Raw genomic sequence first — 19,251 nt, forward strand, 5'->3', positions numbered from 1 at the left:
CATAGATACACAAATATTTTTATGGAGTATTAGAGGAGCTGCTCCCAGTCTGAAGCACAGGGAGAACTTGATTTCTCTTTTGTCCCTCAGTGGAGGGCAGCGGTTGATGCTAAAGGTACCCACATTCACTGCCCCCACATGATAAGTGACATTTCCAGGTAGTGGTAATAAGTAAATCATTTGAGTCATTGATCCAGACTTCCTGTTGCCTGTGTTTTAACATGTTTGGATGGCCAAAGCACTGAACATTGACTGGAGCTGTGAGGTAACACAGCTAAGTTTGCAAGAAGTAACTTGAAACAGCCTTCAGCGCATCCTCTTACAGCTTTTCCAGAAGCTGTACTGCTTTCCCCTCCCCCTTTCTACTCCCAGAAGAGTCAGAGGGTGAAATGCCATTTACTAAATCTCCTTAAAGTCTTTTCTAAATAACTGGTATTTTGTATTTAAATCCTCTATGGGCAGTGGAAAACCAGAGGAGCCATGTAAGAAGGGGTAGTTAATTGTCTCTTGTGGTAAATGTCCAAAAAAAGAGATGATCCTGCAGTGTGACTCAGTGATGAACTTGACCTAGTAAAATGATCAGGTCATAGGGCAAGGTGATGTGGGCAGAGACTTTATTCTGGACAAGAACTGTAATAGCCACTCATTAGGAAAAAAGAGTGTGAACTTAGAGCATCAGTGTCACCCTTTCAATGACTTTTCAGATAATACGTACTAGTAGAAAAAAAACCCCAAACCCAGTGCTTGCTTTATGAGAACTTTCTTCTGTCAGACTGTAGAAGTATCATCTAAATAAGGTTGTGTTTCATGTCAAGTGCTTCACTGGTGCTTTGCTTCATAGTTCAGGAGTTCTTTTTACTTCTGTTTCCTCAGGTACGCAATAACAGTGTGGTATTTTGATGCAGATGAAAGAGCACGAGCTAAAGTAAAATATCTAACAGGTAAGCTCTTCTTAATATCATTGTTATTTTTTTGTGGAAGAGTAAGCTAAGTCTAGCCTCATCTCCTTGGCCCACCCTCTGCACGAACAGAGAGAGAAAGTGGCATAACTTGAGCTAGGTTTTACAGGGAAGGTGACCCAGGGATTGAACTCCTCCTGGGCAGTGATTCGTGAAATCTAGGTCAATGCCTATCCTGCTTACACTTCCTCTGAGACCTGAGGCTGCTCAGTATTTTTACATGAGGAATACAGTTTCTCCCTACTCTTGTCTCCCTAATATATGGGGAAGATAAATACACCAGAGACTAAGGCACTGCAGAACTGAGAACTCTGGAAATTGTTTTGATCCAGTATTCAACAAGTGAATACAACTTTACTTAAATAGAACTTTTATACTGGAAAAACAAAAGCCTAAAATTAAAATTGGTAATCAAAGAATGGACTTCCTTAATTTCCAATTTCACCTATCTAGCATCTGTTTTCCTTCTCTAGCTTCTCCCCCAAGAGGAAGTTGATCTAATTTTCCTGTTCAAATTAGCATTATAAGGAGAAATGGCCTAGGACTTCTGTAGTGCTTGTAATTGCCATCACAATTTTGTGTTTGTTTCAATAGTTTAAAAATAAACCAAAATCAGGTGTACTGCAAGTGCACAGGCACACAGCTTTGTCAAGAGCTCTGAAGCCAATGATGTTGAAGTCGTTTGCCAGCCATTTCCAGCTGAGACTTACATTCTGCTCCTAAGCAGAATGTAATTCTGCTCCTAAGCAGAATTCCCCAGAGCTGTGTGCAGTTCAGTCCAGTCCCTTTTGGTGCTCTCGGTGACCATGCATTTTGGGAGTGGCAAGAGAAGTGCAGCTTTCCTGCCTGGCTTTCCAAGGGATCCCCTCAGCTCCAGCAGGGAAGGCTTGTCCCACTGCTTGGTGGCACATGCCTGGCAAGACACAGCTGACTTCCCAGGCAGTCAGCCTGCCTGGCCTCCACAGGAGGCCTGTCTGTCTCCAAGCTGGTCGTCACGTCACAAGTGCACAACTCAGCAGCTCCTGGAGTCAGCCTTGCTGGATCAGAGCTGTTTCGTTGCCTCTGCACAGCTTCAGCTGCTGCCCTTTCAAAGGGAGTGCAGAGAAATGGTCGGGGAAGGCTCAAGCCTGAAGGGAAGGTTCTTCCCCCTCTGCACACCTCCCTTTCCAGGGTACCCCTAAACTGCAGGCACTAAAGGAAGGCAGGCTGGGTTGTTTAAGTTTCACAGAATCACAGAACCAGTTAGGTTGGAAAGGACCTCTGAGATCATCAAATGCAGCCTATGACTAAACACCACCCTATCAACTAGACAGTGGCACTGAGATGGTGCTGCCAGAGGTGGTGACTCCACCGCCTCCCTGTGCAGCTCATTTCAATGTTTAATCACCCTTTCTGTGAAGAAATTCCTCCTCCTTCAGTATCGGTTTGCTGTGTAATGGGTTTACATTACCATATTGTTGTGGTTTCAGTTTTCATTTGCAATTAAAATTGCATTCTTTGCTCTGTATCTGCAGCAAGACTTGTGTCAGAAGCAATTTATTTTCTACTGACAATAATATATGAAATTATATAATAAAGTGTCATAAAATAGAAAACTATTAATTTTTTGGTTGTCAGTTTAACTAAAGCCATGCAGAATATGTGAGTTTTTCTTTGCTTATGGAATATTGTGTTTTGATAGTAAAACTTGATTCTGTAAAGTGATGTGGACTATTAGATTGTACTTTGATAAATGCTGAAAAATGCCATTTTCCTTTCCATATTTCTGCAGGTGAAAAAGGTGTGAGGGTTGAACTTAATAAACCTTCTGACTCAGTTGGGAAAGACGTTTTATAAGCCTTTGATTTAGCAACTCCCCTTGCTATTATCCCTGATAAATCTTGATGCTATCTATTAACTTTTGAATGTGAATAACAAGATAAAGGAAAATCAACAACAAACCAACATCTTAATATGGAAGCAAACAGTGTTTCAACATTGCATCAAAAAGAAGGTTCTTTGACTGCTGAAGCATTGTACTATGTGATTGTGACTCCAGGCCTGTGACTGCTTATGTGAAGAAGATAAGCAATCAGTAAGAAACACCATATGCATCTGGACATAAATAAGTGCCCTACATAGAATTTGTCCATCCTTATATTTTGCCAGACCTGTCATCCAGCTGAATCCATTTCATCTCTCCCTTTTTTTATATGGTAAAAGTTTGAATTTTGGGTAATTTTTGTATGACCAGGTACAGTTTATCAAAATTGAGTCTTAAAAAAAAAAAAAAGAAAAACTGAAAAAAAGGAAAAAAATTACAGTATTCTCCGATATAACATGGATCTATTTTTGTAAAACTGTTCATACTGTTCTCCTCTGCCATGAAAGACCTAATTTAATGTAAGGGTTGCCAGTAACTGATAATCACTTTAATTTTTTTTACAACTTAAGTCAGAAAAGGAGCACTTTAATTACCAGCTAAAAATCTGATTGTTTTATATCATATCTCACACTAATCTTAAAGATTGCTGCTGTATTGTTTTTTTTTGTTTTGTTTTTGTTTTTTGACTATGTCCTCTTGAATCTTATTAACAAAAGCAAATGAGTATCTTGCTATTAGTAACATTCAGTTTGTGGTTTTGTATGTTGAATCCACAGAGGGGAAGTTTCTGTCTCTTTTCTTTTTTCTTTGGTTTCTTTTTTTTTTTTTTTATTTTGGAGGGGGGATGTGTGGGATTTTTTTTATTTTTTAAGTGACTGGCACTAAGTGAACTTGACACTATCGGTTGCTGTCATTGGCTTTGGGGACCTGGTAAACACCATGAAGTTACAAGAATATACAAGGGCTTTCCTAGGCTATTAGAGGTACCCAGAACCTCCTTACTTACTTGACAGAAATTTTTGAACTTTCTCCCTTTTCTAAAAAATACTTGCCACCCCCCTTTCCTTTGTATATAAGTTAATAGAATATCTAAAATTCACTTTTTAAAATTTCCTTTGCAAATGTTGGTGTCCCATGCAGTCTGTAAGTTGACACCTTGATCTATTATATAGTATCAAGGAGGTGGACAGCACACTGAAGCTGAAGTGCATCACTCTGTAGGCTCCTTGTGCAATAATACATCGTTAAATTTTCACTGTTGCTGAAGGATTTCCCCAAAAAGGCACTGCCCTTTGATCAATACTGAGGTATATATTTAGTAAGAAAACATTTGCTTTCTTTTACATTGTTATTATTTTATCCAGGAGATGGGACATCACAGAAAAAAAGTGAGATGTGCAGAAACTGTGATATTCTTATTTTTAAGAAATGGATGTTTTGGACACGGACTTTTTTCTTCTTTTTCTTATTCGTCTTTCCTTTTTTTTTTTCCTGAGCTTTAAAAGCTTGAGAAAACAAAAGCAAACCTATCAAAGACAGCATTCATATTTACAGGAGTTTGGGGGTTGTTCACCTTACCCACTGCAGTTTTCTATCTGTCCCTTATTTCCTTGCTTAGCCAAAACAATGTGAGTGTACAGAAATATTTCTGTATATATTACAACTTGTGACAATTTTAGCATCTGTATAGTTTGTATTCAATTAGAGACCTTTTCTATGGAAAGCTCAGTAATTTTTTATTAAAAACATTACTATTGTTCATGTAAAACATGAAAAAGCTAATTGTTTTAGTAACAAACTGACAGAAGGGGAAAAATTCAGTATTGGTATATCATTTAGGAGAACCAACAGAAATCCCAGTTTTGTTTTGATTTCACTTTTCCTTCTTTTAGTAAGTTTTTGCCCTGTCCAGTTCTCTTCCTCTTTCCTCTTTTCTTCCCAAACAGACAGGATACCTTTACTGTAAGTGCCTCTGCCAACCTGGCCAAGGAGTGCAAATCTTCATTACTGTCTGGTCTGCAGTGCTTTTAGGCTATCAATGAAACAAGCAAAAAAGTCACCTCTCCTACTTCATCTTCATTAGTACTCCTTTAACAGAAGTTTGGTTTTGTTTTAGAAATGTAAGCATAAGCCTTTAAACTCATTTCAGTCCCTCTGTAATTCAAACCGCTGCAGTTAAACAGCGTATCAAATTCTAATCACACTGTAGGTTTGTGCTTGCCAGACAGGTTTAAAAAGTGCTTAATTTTTCACTCCATGTAAGTCATTACAACAGGGTCAACAAATCAGGTCAGCCATTTCTTCCATGTCCTTTGGAAACTGTTCATTTCATGTTGGTTGAATATTCAGTCTTGAGCATCACCAAGCAGGTCCTTGTTTTAAAATTATTTTTTAAACTGTCTTATGATCTGTATGTGTCTAGTCCTGGTTAAAAATAAAGCTTCATAATGCTATTTTTATTCATGATGTTAGCTGGCTGTGAAATATGAGACCTTTATCTATAGCAGGCAAAGAAATTCAGGATTCATTTACAGGTTGCCTATAAAGTTGTGTAATTTCAAAAGCAGTGTTCATTATGAAAGAGCTCTCAAGTTGCTTGTAAAGCTAATCTAATTAAAAAAGATGATGTATAAAGGTTCTTGAAAACTGTGTGGTTATTTGTAATCTTTGTAACTTTTAAAACTACTCTGTACCAAGTAATTTATGAATGCCTCCTGATAAAGGGGGTATGTAGAATTTGTGCTTGTTTTGTTGTGGGTGTTTGGTTGGGATTTTTGTTTGCTTTTTTTTTTTTTTTGTTGCATTTTTGGTGGGTTTTTGTTGTTTTGGATTTTTTTCTTCAATCAGAGCTGTTTCTGCTCTGGAGAAGGATCTGTGACTTTTTTTCTTTGGACTGCCTACAGTTACCTGGGTGTGGTCACCATTTTCCTGATGATTTCCTCCTTCAAAAACAGGGCCCTTTTTAGGCTTTCTGAAGAGTGATTATGACAGAGTCAGCTCTAGTTTTTTCACCACTTTTGACAGGTATGTGAGGTACAGAACGAGTCACATTCAAATGGGATTTGTAAGGTCTAATGGGATCTCCTCAGTTATTCATGGCTCCCAATGAATTACAGGCCCTTGAGAGAAGAACAATAGAGTCTGCAGGTGTAAAACTGTAAGAGATATCACAGAATATTCCACCACTTTTGACAAGATTTGTAATGAGTCTCCAGCATTAGTGACCTTTCATGGCACTTGGGTTGTACTCATTTCTGCTCTAAGGTGATGGTTCTTGGCATTTTTTTTAGGTTGAAACACAAGTGTAGCAACCCTGAGCTGATGGTGCTTTGAAGTGCTTTGAAGCTTTTTCCATGTTCAGGGCTGTATAATTTTTTACAAGTTCTCCTGAGAGTACCTCCTCCCCATCCTAGCTTTACATTGAACAAGGAAGAAGCCTGTCTTGCAGCCATCCTGTGTAGACCTGGTTTCGGTTTTGTTTTTTAAATTATCACATTGCTGAGCACAATAAGCAGGGGGATTGTTTTGCATAGTAAAGTCAAACACTGCACCAGGATAAATGAAGTGTTTCTCTTGGGTGTTTCTCAGAAAAGACAATTGCAGATCTGAGAGCTGACAGCCTGTGTCATATGTAAAACATCTGGCTTTGCTGACCACTTCAAGGAGTGGAAACATCACATCTTCATCATATTGGTAAGTATGACCAGACTGAAAAGTGCCATTTCTGTGCATGCTGAATGCTTTGAAGAGGAGGGGAGAGTACCAAGCGACAAGAGCAAACTCGAAGTCACTAAACTCCAGGAGTCTAGCATTTGTACCTTGCCTGCAGGCATGCAGATAGCTGCATGCTCTTGTAAATAGTTAGCAGGAATTTATGAGTACTGAGCAGCAAAGACTTTGAAGAAATTCATGGGTCTCAGCTGGATTTGCATCTCACCTGCTTTTTGGAGGGGATGGGAGTTGAAGTATGGATCTCTGGGTCTCCCATCATCAAATGCTCCCATTCATGCAAAGCTTGAATGTAAGTACTGCACATGTACTGAAGTCTGTTTGTACAGGAGCTGTGTTCACTCTGGAACATCTGCTGTATCAGAGTTGCTTGACTCTATTAGGGGTGGATAGCAGCTGACAGAAGCAGGTTTCAAGGTGTCTCCCTACCAGACAAAACCAGTTCCAGAGATTTTGCTCTGTTGACTTTTACTACCACTTACTGAGTGTCATCAAGCTCTTCCCGATGGCTTTGAAGTCAAGTGAATATACAGAACATCTATCCCTTTCCTGAAATATATAAAAAAAGCCCCAAACTCATAGCTCCCAAATGGGTTGTCTCTAAAAGAGGAAGGGACAGATGAGATGTGACTTGCCAGCCTGTTTGGGTTAGGCTCAAGTCTTTAGCAGGAGAGGGAGGAGTGTGAGTTGAATAGAAATGGTAAAGCAGGATGTCAAGAGTCTGGCAGATGAGTCTAAGATAAAGCATGTTGGGTGGGTATGAGGAATATGGGACATTCCAATTAAAAATATGCTCTATGTGTCTGGGAGGACATAAAGTGTGAGGAAAAAGAATGCACAATGTGTTTGTCTCAGAAAAGACAGTTGAAGCCTCCCATCCATCCTTTTTTTCATGGATGTGTGTTGCAAACAAGCATATTTTTTACCTCTGCAGATGAGATGTTCATAACTTTACTTGAACTAGGAGTTAGTTTCCTTGTCTATATTCCAAAAGTAAGTTGTTGGACTTTCCCCTTATTAAATATGCATCTTGGGATTAAGCTTCTACTGGTAACAGTTTATGGGGTCTTCTGGAGAATTTACTGTAACTACCTTTGTATATAATGTGGAAATAAATGCTGGAAGAGGTAACTGGCTCATTTAGCCTCTAAGCCCAGTACCATCCTTTCCATATGGTTAAAAGTTTGCAGGGCATGCCTCACATCAGAGTGGGAAGGATGTAAAACACAGGGCTAACAATTTACCAGGATCACACACAGGCAAGCTGTGATACAAGGCACGTGCTTCAGGGCAGTGTCTGAACTGAAACACATTATTTCTTTAAAATTCTGTTGGAGACAGGAAGTCAAATTTCATCTCTGAATATTCTGAATAGCCAGTGCTCCTTGTGGGCTTGTCTGTCTGTGTCAGTGTGGTTTGCCAGGGTGGAACCTGTTCCTCTTCTGGGTTTGTTTCAAGAGTTGATGTGATTCTATTTTATTTTATTTAAAAGCAAAGAAGAAGCCAGCATAACTAAAGTGTAGAGATTTGACTCCTACTCACAAATGAAAAGCCTAGTGCCTAAATATCATATTGGGTTGTGAGCTACCTAACTGGGTATTTTGCTACCTAAAGAAAGCAAGGGTCAACCAAAAAGCCAAGAAAAATAAAGCTCTCGAAACTCTGAAAGCAAGTCACTTTGGTTGTAAATGTGTCTTGCTTCTGTTACTGCATATAAGCAAGCTTTATAAACCCATTAAAAAATATTGCAATTAGCAGAAGACATGGTGGCAGCTCTAAGGAACAGAAGAAACTAGAATTCTGGAGCTGGATTAATGGCTGTTTGAATCCTGAGAATTTTTTTCATGCAGTAAGATGGGAGTGAATCAACCAACCACTACAGAAATGAACTAAATGTCACCATCCCTAGATCTGAAAAGTACAGTTTTGGTGGGTGCTGTACTGTGAGTTACCAGAGCCAAAAACTACTTCAGAATTGTTTTTATAGGAGTACTTTGAGAACATCTTTGGATGTCAAGGAGAATATTTCCTCAAGGAAAATGTGATTGTGGACACCGCTAATGTTTGCCAAAGGGCTGTGGGTAATAGCAATCTGTTTTCTGAGATTAGAGTCCAGTTGATGGTGTTCTCGATAGCGAAGAGCAAAGTTTGAGCTGTCATATTAGGCATATTTATTTTCCCTTCGCTTCCCCTTCCCCAGCCACAACATAATAGTGAGTAATGTGCTGCTGGGCACGTGTTCTGCACAGTCATATTTTAATGAACAAGCAGAAACTCTACAAAGTTAGCTCTCTTCAATCCTAAGTATTTCTTAATCTAGGAGGACTCCTGAAGGGATGTAGGTAGCAATTTATAAACTTCTTTGCCTGCTCTTATTTTTTCCCACCTGCACTATAAGAACATGATAGCTGTTTGGTTTTGTTTCTTTTTTTAACCATTTATTTAAAATAGCTGATTAGGAAATGACTGTGTCTAGCTGAGAGTTTTCTGTAACTCCACAACCATGCAACATTATGCAATGAGATGAGGAGGGAGGGCACGTACTTCATGATAAACCCAAGGCTTATACAAATCCAAGAGGGCAGGCGGGAGCAGAGGGCCACCTGTGGCCAGGCTGTGACTGGGACACCAGCAGTGGGATGCAGAAATGCTTCTGGCTCATGGGACTGGAGGGAGCAGGTGGCGTCCTGCTGTGTCATAGCCAGGACAAGGCTTCGTCCCAAAGCAGAAAAACATGTTCTTTGTGCCCCAGAGGTGACAGAGACACACCGCTCTCTTACAGGGGGAGGATGCTGTGTGACACAGAAACCCACTGGGGAGGAGTGGGAAGAGTGTGAGAGGGGTGATTACATCTCCAGTGCTTTCAGTAGGTTTGAAAATCTTGTTTCCTCATGTGAGAGTGCCTGGAGAGCAACTGCTCTGCTTCCAGCCTGCCCTTGCCATTTCTGCTCCCACATGTAGGTGGGGACCTCTCCAGCCCCTTGCTAGCCCTGTGCTTTTGCATCCTTCCATGGCTCCCTGAGCACTGTCCCGCCTGCTGTCACCTGAGCTGCAGGCCCTTCCCTCCTGCGGTGTCCCTTGAGTTGTGTCCCTTGGGGTTGGAGTAAATTATAACTTATTTGGCTGAGGAAAGCATTTGGGGTGGGGTTCTGGTGCTGCCTGACAAAAGTTCCATGTGCCAAGCTGCTGACTGTCTCTGGAGGCAAACTAACCCTGAATTTCTGAAGGTGCTCCTTGTCCTTTGCAGAGATTATCCATGACACAGCTGAGCCATGGCAGTTCATGGGACACACCCTTCACCTGGCACTGCATTTAGAGTCCCTTAACCATGCAACAGCCACCCAGCAGCAGCTTCACACCAGGCTTGGGTAGTCTTTCTGCTGAAGAGAGGTAGAGAGAAGGAGACTGAAAACTGTTGCAGGTTTCATGGACAGAACATCTGCTCGCCAGTCTGCTAAAAATGGTGTCACTTCAACACAAACCCACATCCACATGTGAAAACACACCGAGGGCTGGGATCAACCCATCCTGCAACAAGTCATAGCTGGGTGAGGATGCTTGCCCAACATCAGAAGCCTCCCATCCCTCTCCCTGAAGAAGTTAAGGCAGTGTTTCCCTCTGTATCTGCTGCAGGGCATGCATGGACTGACTGCAGCCTCTGTGTGGTTCAGTGCCCGCACAGCTGAGGATGCAAGGCATTGGCTTGGGGCGGGGGGTGGGGGGGGGTGTGCTGCTGCAGAATTGTCTTGGAGAAGGCAACATTTCTGGGACCTGTACAGGGATTAAAAGGAAGGTGGCATGAAGGCAACAGTTTCTCAGTGTTTTCCTCCAAACTGAGGCCTCCACATTCCTTCAGGGAATGCTTGTGTCTAATGCTTGTGTCCGTAACACCTTGCAAGCAGCTCCAAAGTCATGGCCTTGCTTATCACTTGGGATGTGTGTCTGCTTCAGCAAGACTGCATTTCATGACTCAAGCCTAAGCCCAAATGTCAGCTGTGAGACCTCTTGGCAGAGCTGTCTTAACTCTGCGATACTGTCTGGGAAATGGTGCCTGATAGCTTGGATAGACTTGGGGTTTTTCAGTGCATGAAATGCCTCATATTTCCTCTCGTGGGATGCTTCTCTGGCATTCTAAATCTCTTCTAGGTACACTCAAAGTTAATTAAGTCTGAGTTTTAACTCATGCTGTCTTCAGGGCTGATAATCCTCCTCCCCACAGTGTGACTTGGAGAGGATTCAGCAATTAGACTTGGCAGGGCAGAGCTTCCTTGTACCTGTCCTTGTGTCACGGCACCTGCCCAGCTTCTGCCTGAAGTCCCCCAGTCTGATGCATGTGACAGGAGACTTATCCCTCATCCCCGTGGTCTGTGTGGTGGCAGTGGTGAGAGGTGTCCGTGCCAAACCTTGCAGGGAGAGGAAGAAATGCACAGCTGGAAGTCAGCTGGTGGTCAGAGATGGTGTGAGCACCTCGGGGCTGTACCAGGGCAAGGGCAAGCAGGTGGACCTTAATTGCCTTCAATTCAATTGCCTCCATTGCTGTCATTTCAATTTGACCTGAAGTGCTCCTGGGGTTGGTAGGTGGAAACCCAGGGCTGTGTAGGTGGGAAGGAGCTCCTGAAGGTGGCCTGGTCCAGCTCTCCTGCCCTTAAACAAGGTCACCCAGATCTGGCTGCCTAAGACCATATCCAGTTGGGATTTGAGTATCTTCAAGGATGGGCACTCCACAACCTCTGCAGGAAACCTGTTCCCATGTTCAGCCACCCTTGCTGAAAGAAAATTTTTTCTCTTCCTCAAATTAAATCTCCCATGTAGATACTGCTAAATATAAATCAAAGGAACAACCCAAAGGATTCTTAGCAGCATATCCTGGGGAACACAGCAGATTTAAGACTGAAGTCCCTTACTCGCAGCTATCCATACTCCACCTGATACAGGTGCCATCCTCTCTGGGGTGTTGGCTTATCCTCAGTATGACTCTTCCCTTTGGATAAGTTTCTGTTTGCCATCTGCCAGAACTGCCCAGATCTGTGTCGTGCCCTTCCAGAGCCGTGTACCCAGAGCAGCCCCTGAGGTCTTGTGACACACCAGGGAGCTTTCCTTGCTGTTGGTGCTGCAGCCAGGCCCTGTCCCACCCTGCAGCAGCTGCAGAGGATGCACTGGCATCCCCAGGCACGCACCTTCCAAGTGAGTCACTTCAGCTTTGTGCCTGCCTCCAAACACAACACCTTCCCAGAGAATTGAAACCTGCTTGTGGATCAGCGGCAGCAGATGCTTTGGGGAATGGCAGCAGATCCAGCCAGGGGATCCTTTGGGGAAGAAAGCGGATCATTTCTGGGATGCTCCAGGGAAGAGACCAGTGTCAGTGGGAAGACAGAGGCAGGGCAGGAGAAAGTGGGGTAAGAGCAGAGAGGCCCTATGGCCATTCCTGCCATTGTAAGTTGCTTACTGAAACCACGAGAAGAATTCAAACACCCAATGAAACAATGTTCCTATAGCTCATATACTGTACCAGGCCTTCACTGAGCTCATCTTGCCCCAGACTTTTTATGCCACTCTGTGACAGCTCTCTGAAGAGAAAGTACTTGCAGTAAACACAAAAAACTATGATCCAGAGATTGACATCAGTTAAAGAAAAATAAAGTAATCACTGCTTTTAATTTAAGCAGTGGTGAAGCCAAATACTTGACCTGTTGGGTTTTGCCCCTTCAAAAATTCTTTGTTTCTCAGTTTAGGAAATGTCACGTCCAAGACATACTAAGGCAAAAAAGCAGGTGAAATAATGCAAATGAAAGGTGATAGATGGAACAGAGACAGGGTGAGCTATTGAGGCCAAGCTGCTGCACCTGCTTAGAAATTTAATCTAGTCTTAAAGCAGCCTGGCCTGGCAGAAGCTAAAAGGAAAGAGAGGAATTAAGGCCATGGCCACATTCCATTTTAAGCCTTCACACCTGTAGTACACTACCCTTCCCTGGGCCTGTTGCACCCCTCTGGCTCCCTGGCTCAGCTGAGGCACGAGAGTTTTGTGTTTTATAAACCCCTCTGACTTCCTAAAACTCTGTCCTGCTTCTCTTGCAGAGCTGTGTTGGTGCAAAATGGTGACAGAAAATTAGCTTTGTCACTGCAATGAATGCAAGCAATACATGTAACCCACAAAAGGATGCCTTTGGGGTTACTCCTGAGCCCTCAACTAGAAAAATGAGCTATTCTCTCATCTTCCCAGTCCTTCTTGCAGCAAAGTTAAAGAATCACTCACAGAATCTACTTAGCTGTACATTTAGTTTAATTTCCCAGCTAGGATATTTCCCCACCACCACCACCACTATTCCTCCTTTTACTTGTTTGTGGTCCAGCCAGGGCTGCTGCTGGTGCACGTTCAGCCTGGAGTGCAGTCTAGGTGAAATGCGAGCCGGCAATCCTGCGCTCTGTTCTCTCCCCGCACAGGTTAGAGAGGGAGCAATAAGAATTCCTTACGTTCAAGGAGTGCCACCTAACGGCCTGTAGAAGGATCCCAAAGCTCCACACAGCCTGGGTTCTTGGCTTCCTTTTCCTCATACACACGAGTCTATGAAATCACACACACACACTTTTTTTTCTTGTACAGTGAAATGCAAGTCTCTTTCGTGGCCTGTCTGCCCACAAACCACACTTCTAGGGTAATTTTTATGCAGAGTCTTTACATTCATATTTCAAAAAATAGTTTCTTGAATCCCTCCCAGGACTTCAAGACAGCTGTAGGAGTCCAGATGCCAGTAAGAGCGTGGCTATTTCAGTTTGGAGTGTAAAACTGATGAATGCTGGCTGTTAAGGAGCAGCTGCTGGAGAGCAGTGATTTCACTGCTGCCTTTGCCATGTCAGGCAGCAGCAAACATGCCCATAGGGAGATGTAGGCCAGGTGTAACCTCACATGGTCACCTGGTCCAACCTTTTAGTGGCCTTTTGATTTAGGGTGATGAGATTCAACAAGAGGCACATACACGGTGTTCTAGGATGACCAGACCCAGCAGTGGTGAAGAAAACTGCTGTGGTGGCAGCTTCTTAATGTTCTCCAGCCAGAGTAGTCTGCATCAGCCCACCATCGCCATGGCTTGCTCCAACTACTTGGAAGAGATGTCCATCTGGCCTTTTCCTTAGAAACCTGCTGTTGACTCCTTCTGGCTGTTACCCTTCAGTAAAGACTATCTCGCTTTACTTGAAGAGATGTTGAGTGTAAGGAAAATGCAGGAGATCTGAGGGGCTCCAGAAGAACACACAAGGAAGGAATCCCTCGCAAGACATTTAATCTATTGCACGTCCTCCTGCTGCACCGAGGGAAGTTTGAGTAGCTACTTTGCACCTCAGGAATTATTATTCACTTCTTATCCAGTTATGACTAAGCCCTCTCTAGCCTTTGATTTTGTATTAGGTTATTACCTGGTGACCTTCGTTACGCTGGCCCAGGAGGCAGGTAGCACAGCCTGTTCCAAATAAGCAATATATCTCAAGTTGTTCTCTTGGAAAATGTTCCTAGAAAGGGGGCTCAGGTAAGAGGTTTCTGATTCCACACTGAGCAGCAGGGCCTGCTTCCACCTAGACGTAAATAGCCTCCTCATCACCTTAGGCACAGGCATTAGGGTTGAACTGGCTGTGAGAATACACTTCTCCCATGTGACCCAGATATGCCGGGTGAAAACAGAGGTTGGACTAAAACAGAGAGCAACACACACTGCTGCTTTTAAAGTATGTTCTAAAATAGATTATTTTACCTTCTTGCAAGATACTAATCCATTTTAGTGAAGCACTTCCCAGTGCTTCATCAGAACTCAAATATTATGAAAACTTCCTAGATAACATTTCCATAAAGTAAAATATACTTCCTAATTTTTGACCTTCAAGATTTCTTGCCTGATAACCAGTTTCAAGGCAACTGAAGAGCAGTCTCTTATCATAATAATGAAAGGGCCAAGTAAACCCCACTTAGGTAGTTTTAACCTCTGGAACTCCCCTCTGAATTATCTGGAGCAACCCTCTTAAGTCACCACAAAATGAGACGGCTTTTTAGTTTGCAGAACCTACTGTTGACAAAATGCAGACGCACGCTTGACCCTCCTTCATAGCTGGTTTGCCTCGGAAATCGAGTCTATTAACTTGTGTCTCTGATTTCCATTCAGGCAACTTACGCTGCACTTCAGTGAAGCGTGTTTGTTCAAGGCTCACTGACAGTTTGTGTTGTTCCAGGCAGTATCTAAATTCACTCAAGGACAAAGACAACCAACAGAGAAGATAAAATTTCTCACCTTTGACCCAAATTGAGCAGTGTATTTAAAAAACATAGCGGTAGTCATTGTTATCCTTGCGGGTAGGACACTGTATTCAAGCACAACATTTTATAGAAACAGCATTTGTAGAAACATACCCAAAATAAAGAATGAAACACACCCATAACCCATTAATAACAGCCTGCAATAAATAGCAACTGCAAAGCCTTCATCTCTGGGCAAGAGAGATCCTGGTATTAGAATACTTCCTTGTAAAAACACATATGACAGAGGTGCTATTTTTCCATAGCTAATCCAGAGCTGCTCAATTGTTTGGACAATGATCTATTTTAGGATATGTGTATATGAGGGTCAGACTTGCCTACAGCTTATGTTCCCCCCTCCCTCAACAGGCTACACTATTCACTAAATTCTTCATTTGTTTTCTGATTGCCATTGAAATGAACAATTCAGAAGTAAAAGAAGACATTAGGAAAAAATCCCCACATTTAACAATACCCACAATCCTTCTCCTTTACTCCCATCTGTCACAGTAGGAAAGGCAAATGAGGAAACTGCAGAGAGAAATTTTAATGGAAATACCTCTCAAAAATGATACGAGAGATGCTTTGTGGTGCAACTCTTATCCTCATCCTAAAAAGATAATACAAATATTTCTGGGTAGTCCTGTCCTTGAAAATGTCAAGTATCACTGGAAACACTGATAGATGCTGCAGCTTTAAGAATGAAGTATGGAAAATTAACGGGGCAAAGCAAGCTTTACTATCAGTATTTGTAAAGTTTTTTAAAGAAATGCAACAATAGCAAAACTGTTTTAAAAGCAGGATGGAGACAGCAGCAGCTGATGCAAGCTGTATTCACCAGCACCTCATTTTACAGGGAAATTTAAGAAGGAAAAGTGTTTATACTGAAAGGCTCAAATAAACAGACTGTTGTCAAATATACAGGTGAACCCACTGGAAAGTGACACAAAATGGCCAGGCTTAGTGGAAGTTTAAACTTCAGTAATAATTTATTCAAAGTTTGCAAGAACAAAGTAATTTACATTAAACTTTAGTAGTGTCAATGTTTTTAAAAGTATGAAGCATCTAAAATGAGTTAAGAGAGCTGGAGTAATACTGTAAACATGTACAAACCAGGCTGATACAGCCATTTAAAATTGCAGTAACAAGGTATAAAACAATATTGCTTAAAAGCTATTTATACAAAACAATTTTTATGTTTAAGCAAACATACTGATTGTAAGGAATCAAACTGTTTTATGTTTAACATTAGTGCAACCTTAATATTATTGAAACCTGAGTGCAGCAAGAGAAGGTTTCAGGAAGCCCACATAAAACACAGGTGCCTGGCACTCCTAACTCTTTGTGGCACAATGGCTTTCGTACTCAACTGACTGGCCTGCTAACCACAAACCTGGCTGGCTTCCAGAAGCAGCAAAATAAAGACTGGCAGGTAATGTCACTTTAATCCTAATTTGTCCTGTATAGCACTGGAAGTTTAACTGAGAAATCATGAAAGCTGTTATGACATGTGCAGGAACAATCTTTACCTCTATTTCTAGCAGCATTCCACACAATTTTTACTTACGAGCGTGAGGATATGGAGGCTGGTTACATTTTAAATTCCATTTCAGAACAGGCAGACAGTAGTGTGACCACAGCTAAGCAAACCCTGAGCAAATTACCTTTCAAACAATGTTTCCAGCCCTGGTTTATCTTTTTAAGAAACTTTCTGCTGTTTTACACAAGACAATAATCAAGGTGTTCATTAATTTTAGATTCCAAAACGTCAGTCTCACAGACAGGACAGCTGACTCTTCTATCCTGCCTCACAGGATTGCTAGGACTTGCAGAGGACTGTGTAAACTCAGCTCTGGTTTTTGGGGTTGCAGTGACATCAGTACCCTCCTTTTTGCTGAAATACTTTTCAAAGGCAGTTTTGTCTTCCTTTTTTGGCCATTGCTGTAGTGTATTAACACATTCTAAGCTTTTTTTCTCAGATGCACCCTGAGCTCTTGCAGTCTGCTCCGAACAAATTTGCTTTGGTGACCAGTTAGAAGCTGACATAGCCCTCTTGCCCACTGGTGAGCCTTGGCTTGATGTTTCTTCAGCAACACGAGCCACTCTAGCAGGCAATCCCCAGTCGTTCTCATCATCTTCTGTATTAGCAGCAGAGGCTTTTGGAAACTCACGCTTTAAAGCTAAGTTGCTCTTCCCACCGGCACCACTGGTAAGAAGTGGAAATATGCCACTATGGGGTCGTTTTTCCATTTTTTTCTCCTTTTTAGGGACTGGTATTGTCCTTACTGCTGAATGATGCAGTGAGCCATGTGCTTCACTGTTTCCAGTGGAGCTGCTGGCATTTGTGTTTTTCTCTGAAAGAACACTGTCTCCTCCTCCGAGCCGATATCCCGTTCCACTAAAAGGAGTCAGGTCTTGCATGCCATGCATTTGTGTCTTGCCTGCAAAATCAGATTAAAAAGTAAGTTAATAATTTTTTCATTAAAAAATCATGGGCTGAGTATTTGAGGTGCTTCATACAAATAAATCTGCTGCTTGAAAATAATGCCTCAAACTAAACTTTTTGTAGGCAATTCAGTTGAGGAGCAGCCTAGAAGTGCACAAACAAATGGGCCCTGTTCTTTGGCTATGTAACAGTAACATCTAAACCAAGCTTGTGTAATGTTTAGTCCATATTCATTCAAGAAAACGTCTGGACAAAAATCAGTATGAAAAAGAAAAAAAAAAATCATAAAATACCTTTGTTAGTTGACTTGAAATGTGGAGGTTTTTCTGTCTGAGTTTTCTGCTTGGACTTCTCTGAGAATTTCTCTGGCTCCTTCACTTTTGTAAACGTGCCCCCACACGTCCTCTGATGTTCATCCCACCAGAAGTCATGTGCAGAGGGTGCTCTGTTCATTGAGCGCTTCACATATCCAAAGTAAGGCGCTCTGTTTTGGCAGGGGCCATTGCATCGCCACCAGTGCTGGCGGTACAAATTAATCTCATCATAAAAATTGTGATAGATCTATGTTAAAAACAAACAAAAACAAAAAAGAAAATTCCAGTCATTCAGGAAGTTATGAATTGTATACCACTAGCTCTACAATATTTTTTTAAAAATCTATTTCCATTAAATTCCTTCCACTACTGCTGTGATTTTTATATTAACAGTTAGAAGAGCTGAATCTGAGTAAAATTTGATCAACATTTAGCTACCATGAAAACAAAGTTTTAAAAAACATAGATAGGATGTGTAGGAATATGGCCTGCTTATCTTGTTTGAACTGCAGTAAAATCACTTTGAAATCACATTTGAAATCATTTTGAAATCACTTTGAAACCACATTTTTGAAATCTATGTACAATTTCACCAAGAAGATGAAATGTTTAGAATGCATTGCAAACAATACTACTATTGTATTCTCCTTTCAGCTATTACCTTAACTGATCTTATTAGACACATTATTTTTAAATATTGACATAAAATCATTACTCTCTATTGACATAAACCTTGACTGCTCTCCACACGGATCACTTCTCTCCCTGCCACCATTAAGCTGTCTCTAGTTTACCACAAAAGCTTAAAGAATAATTCTTACAGAGAACACATCAGCAATGAAAATTATATGACAAACAACTCACCACATCTTCCTCAACCTGATCCCACCACCATCCCCAATAAAATAACAACGGAACTGGCACACACTTGGATGCAAATCTATATTGGTACCAACTGTGGAGTGTCTGACAAGAACATTACTTATTCCACACTGGTCAACTAAAACACCAAATCAGGAAGAAAGCTCAATTAAATCAGGTGAAGAGGATTGTTCTTACTGTGACATTGGCTCCGGTCAAGAGATTAATGCGACGCATGTGCTTGCAGAACTCCGGTCCATGAGACTCACGATCTTTGTCGTTATGAGTAACAAAGAGCAGGGCATGGATCATTTCGTGCAACAGTGTCTGAAATGATGCAACCATTAGATATTCATTGAAAAGCACTGCATTTTCAGTTTCACTATTAAGCTGCAAGTATTTTACTCTTCTACACTGATTATGGTACTGACCTTAACTCTGAATATTCACATATTCAGTGTGGGTCATAAAAACATACTGCTTTGATCTATCAAACCAAATTACCCCTATTCCCACATCACTAAAACATACTGCAGAATATCACTAAAATAAGCAGCACTCCAAAAAGGAGAAATAATCCTCAAACTTAAACCAGATCTTTAAAGACATCATGCCCTATACAACCCCCAAAAAGAGCCACTTTTGAGCCAGCTGAAACTCTACATGTCTGTTCTTAGGCAAATCTGAATGTTCAACCAGCTCAAAGCAGCAGCTCTGGCAGAGGCCCAAGAAGCAACACAAAGTCATGTTAAGTCTTATCCTATACCCTTACTTTCTGATGTTGGCCTTCTCAAAACTAC

General features: G+C 41.6%; 1 protein-coding gene across 1 annotated transcript in view; it reads left to right on the forward strand.

Moving 5' to 3' along the window:
- Positions 1-5,469, forward strand: part of EGLN1 (egl-9 family hypoxia inducible factor 1) — a 34,196-nt gene extending 28,727 nt beyond the window's left edge. Inside the window, exons 4-5 of the mRNA XM_058834015.1 lie at positions 874-941; positions 2,731-5,469. Coding sequence (XP_058689998.1) covers positions 874-941; positions 2,731-2,795 — 133 coding nt within the window. The 3' untranslated portion in view covers positions 2,796-5,469. The remainder of the gene's footprint in view (positions 1-873; positions 942-2,730) is intronic.
- The last annotated feature ends 13,782 nt before the right edge of the window (positions 5,470-19,251 follow it).

Source organism: Poecile atricapillus, chromosome 3 (genome assembly GCF_030490865.1).
Source record: "Poecile atricapillus isolate bPoeAtr1 chromosome 3, bPoeAtr1.hap1, whole genome shotgun sequence".
Classification (NCBI taxonomy): Eukaryota; Metazoa; Chordata; class Aves; order Passeriformes; family Paridae; genus Poecile; species Poecile atricapillus.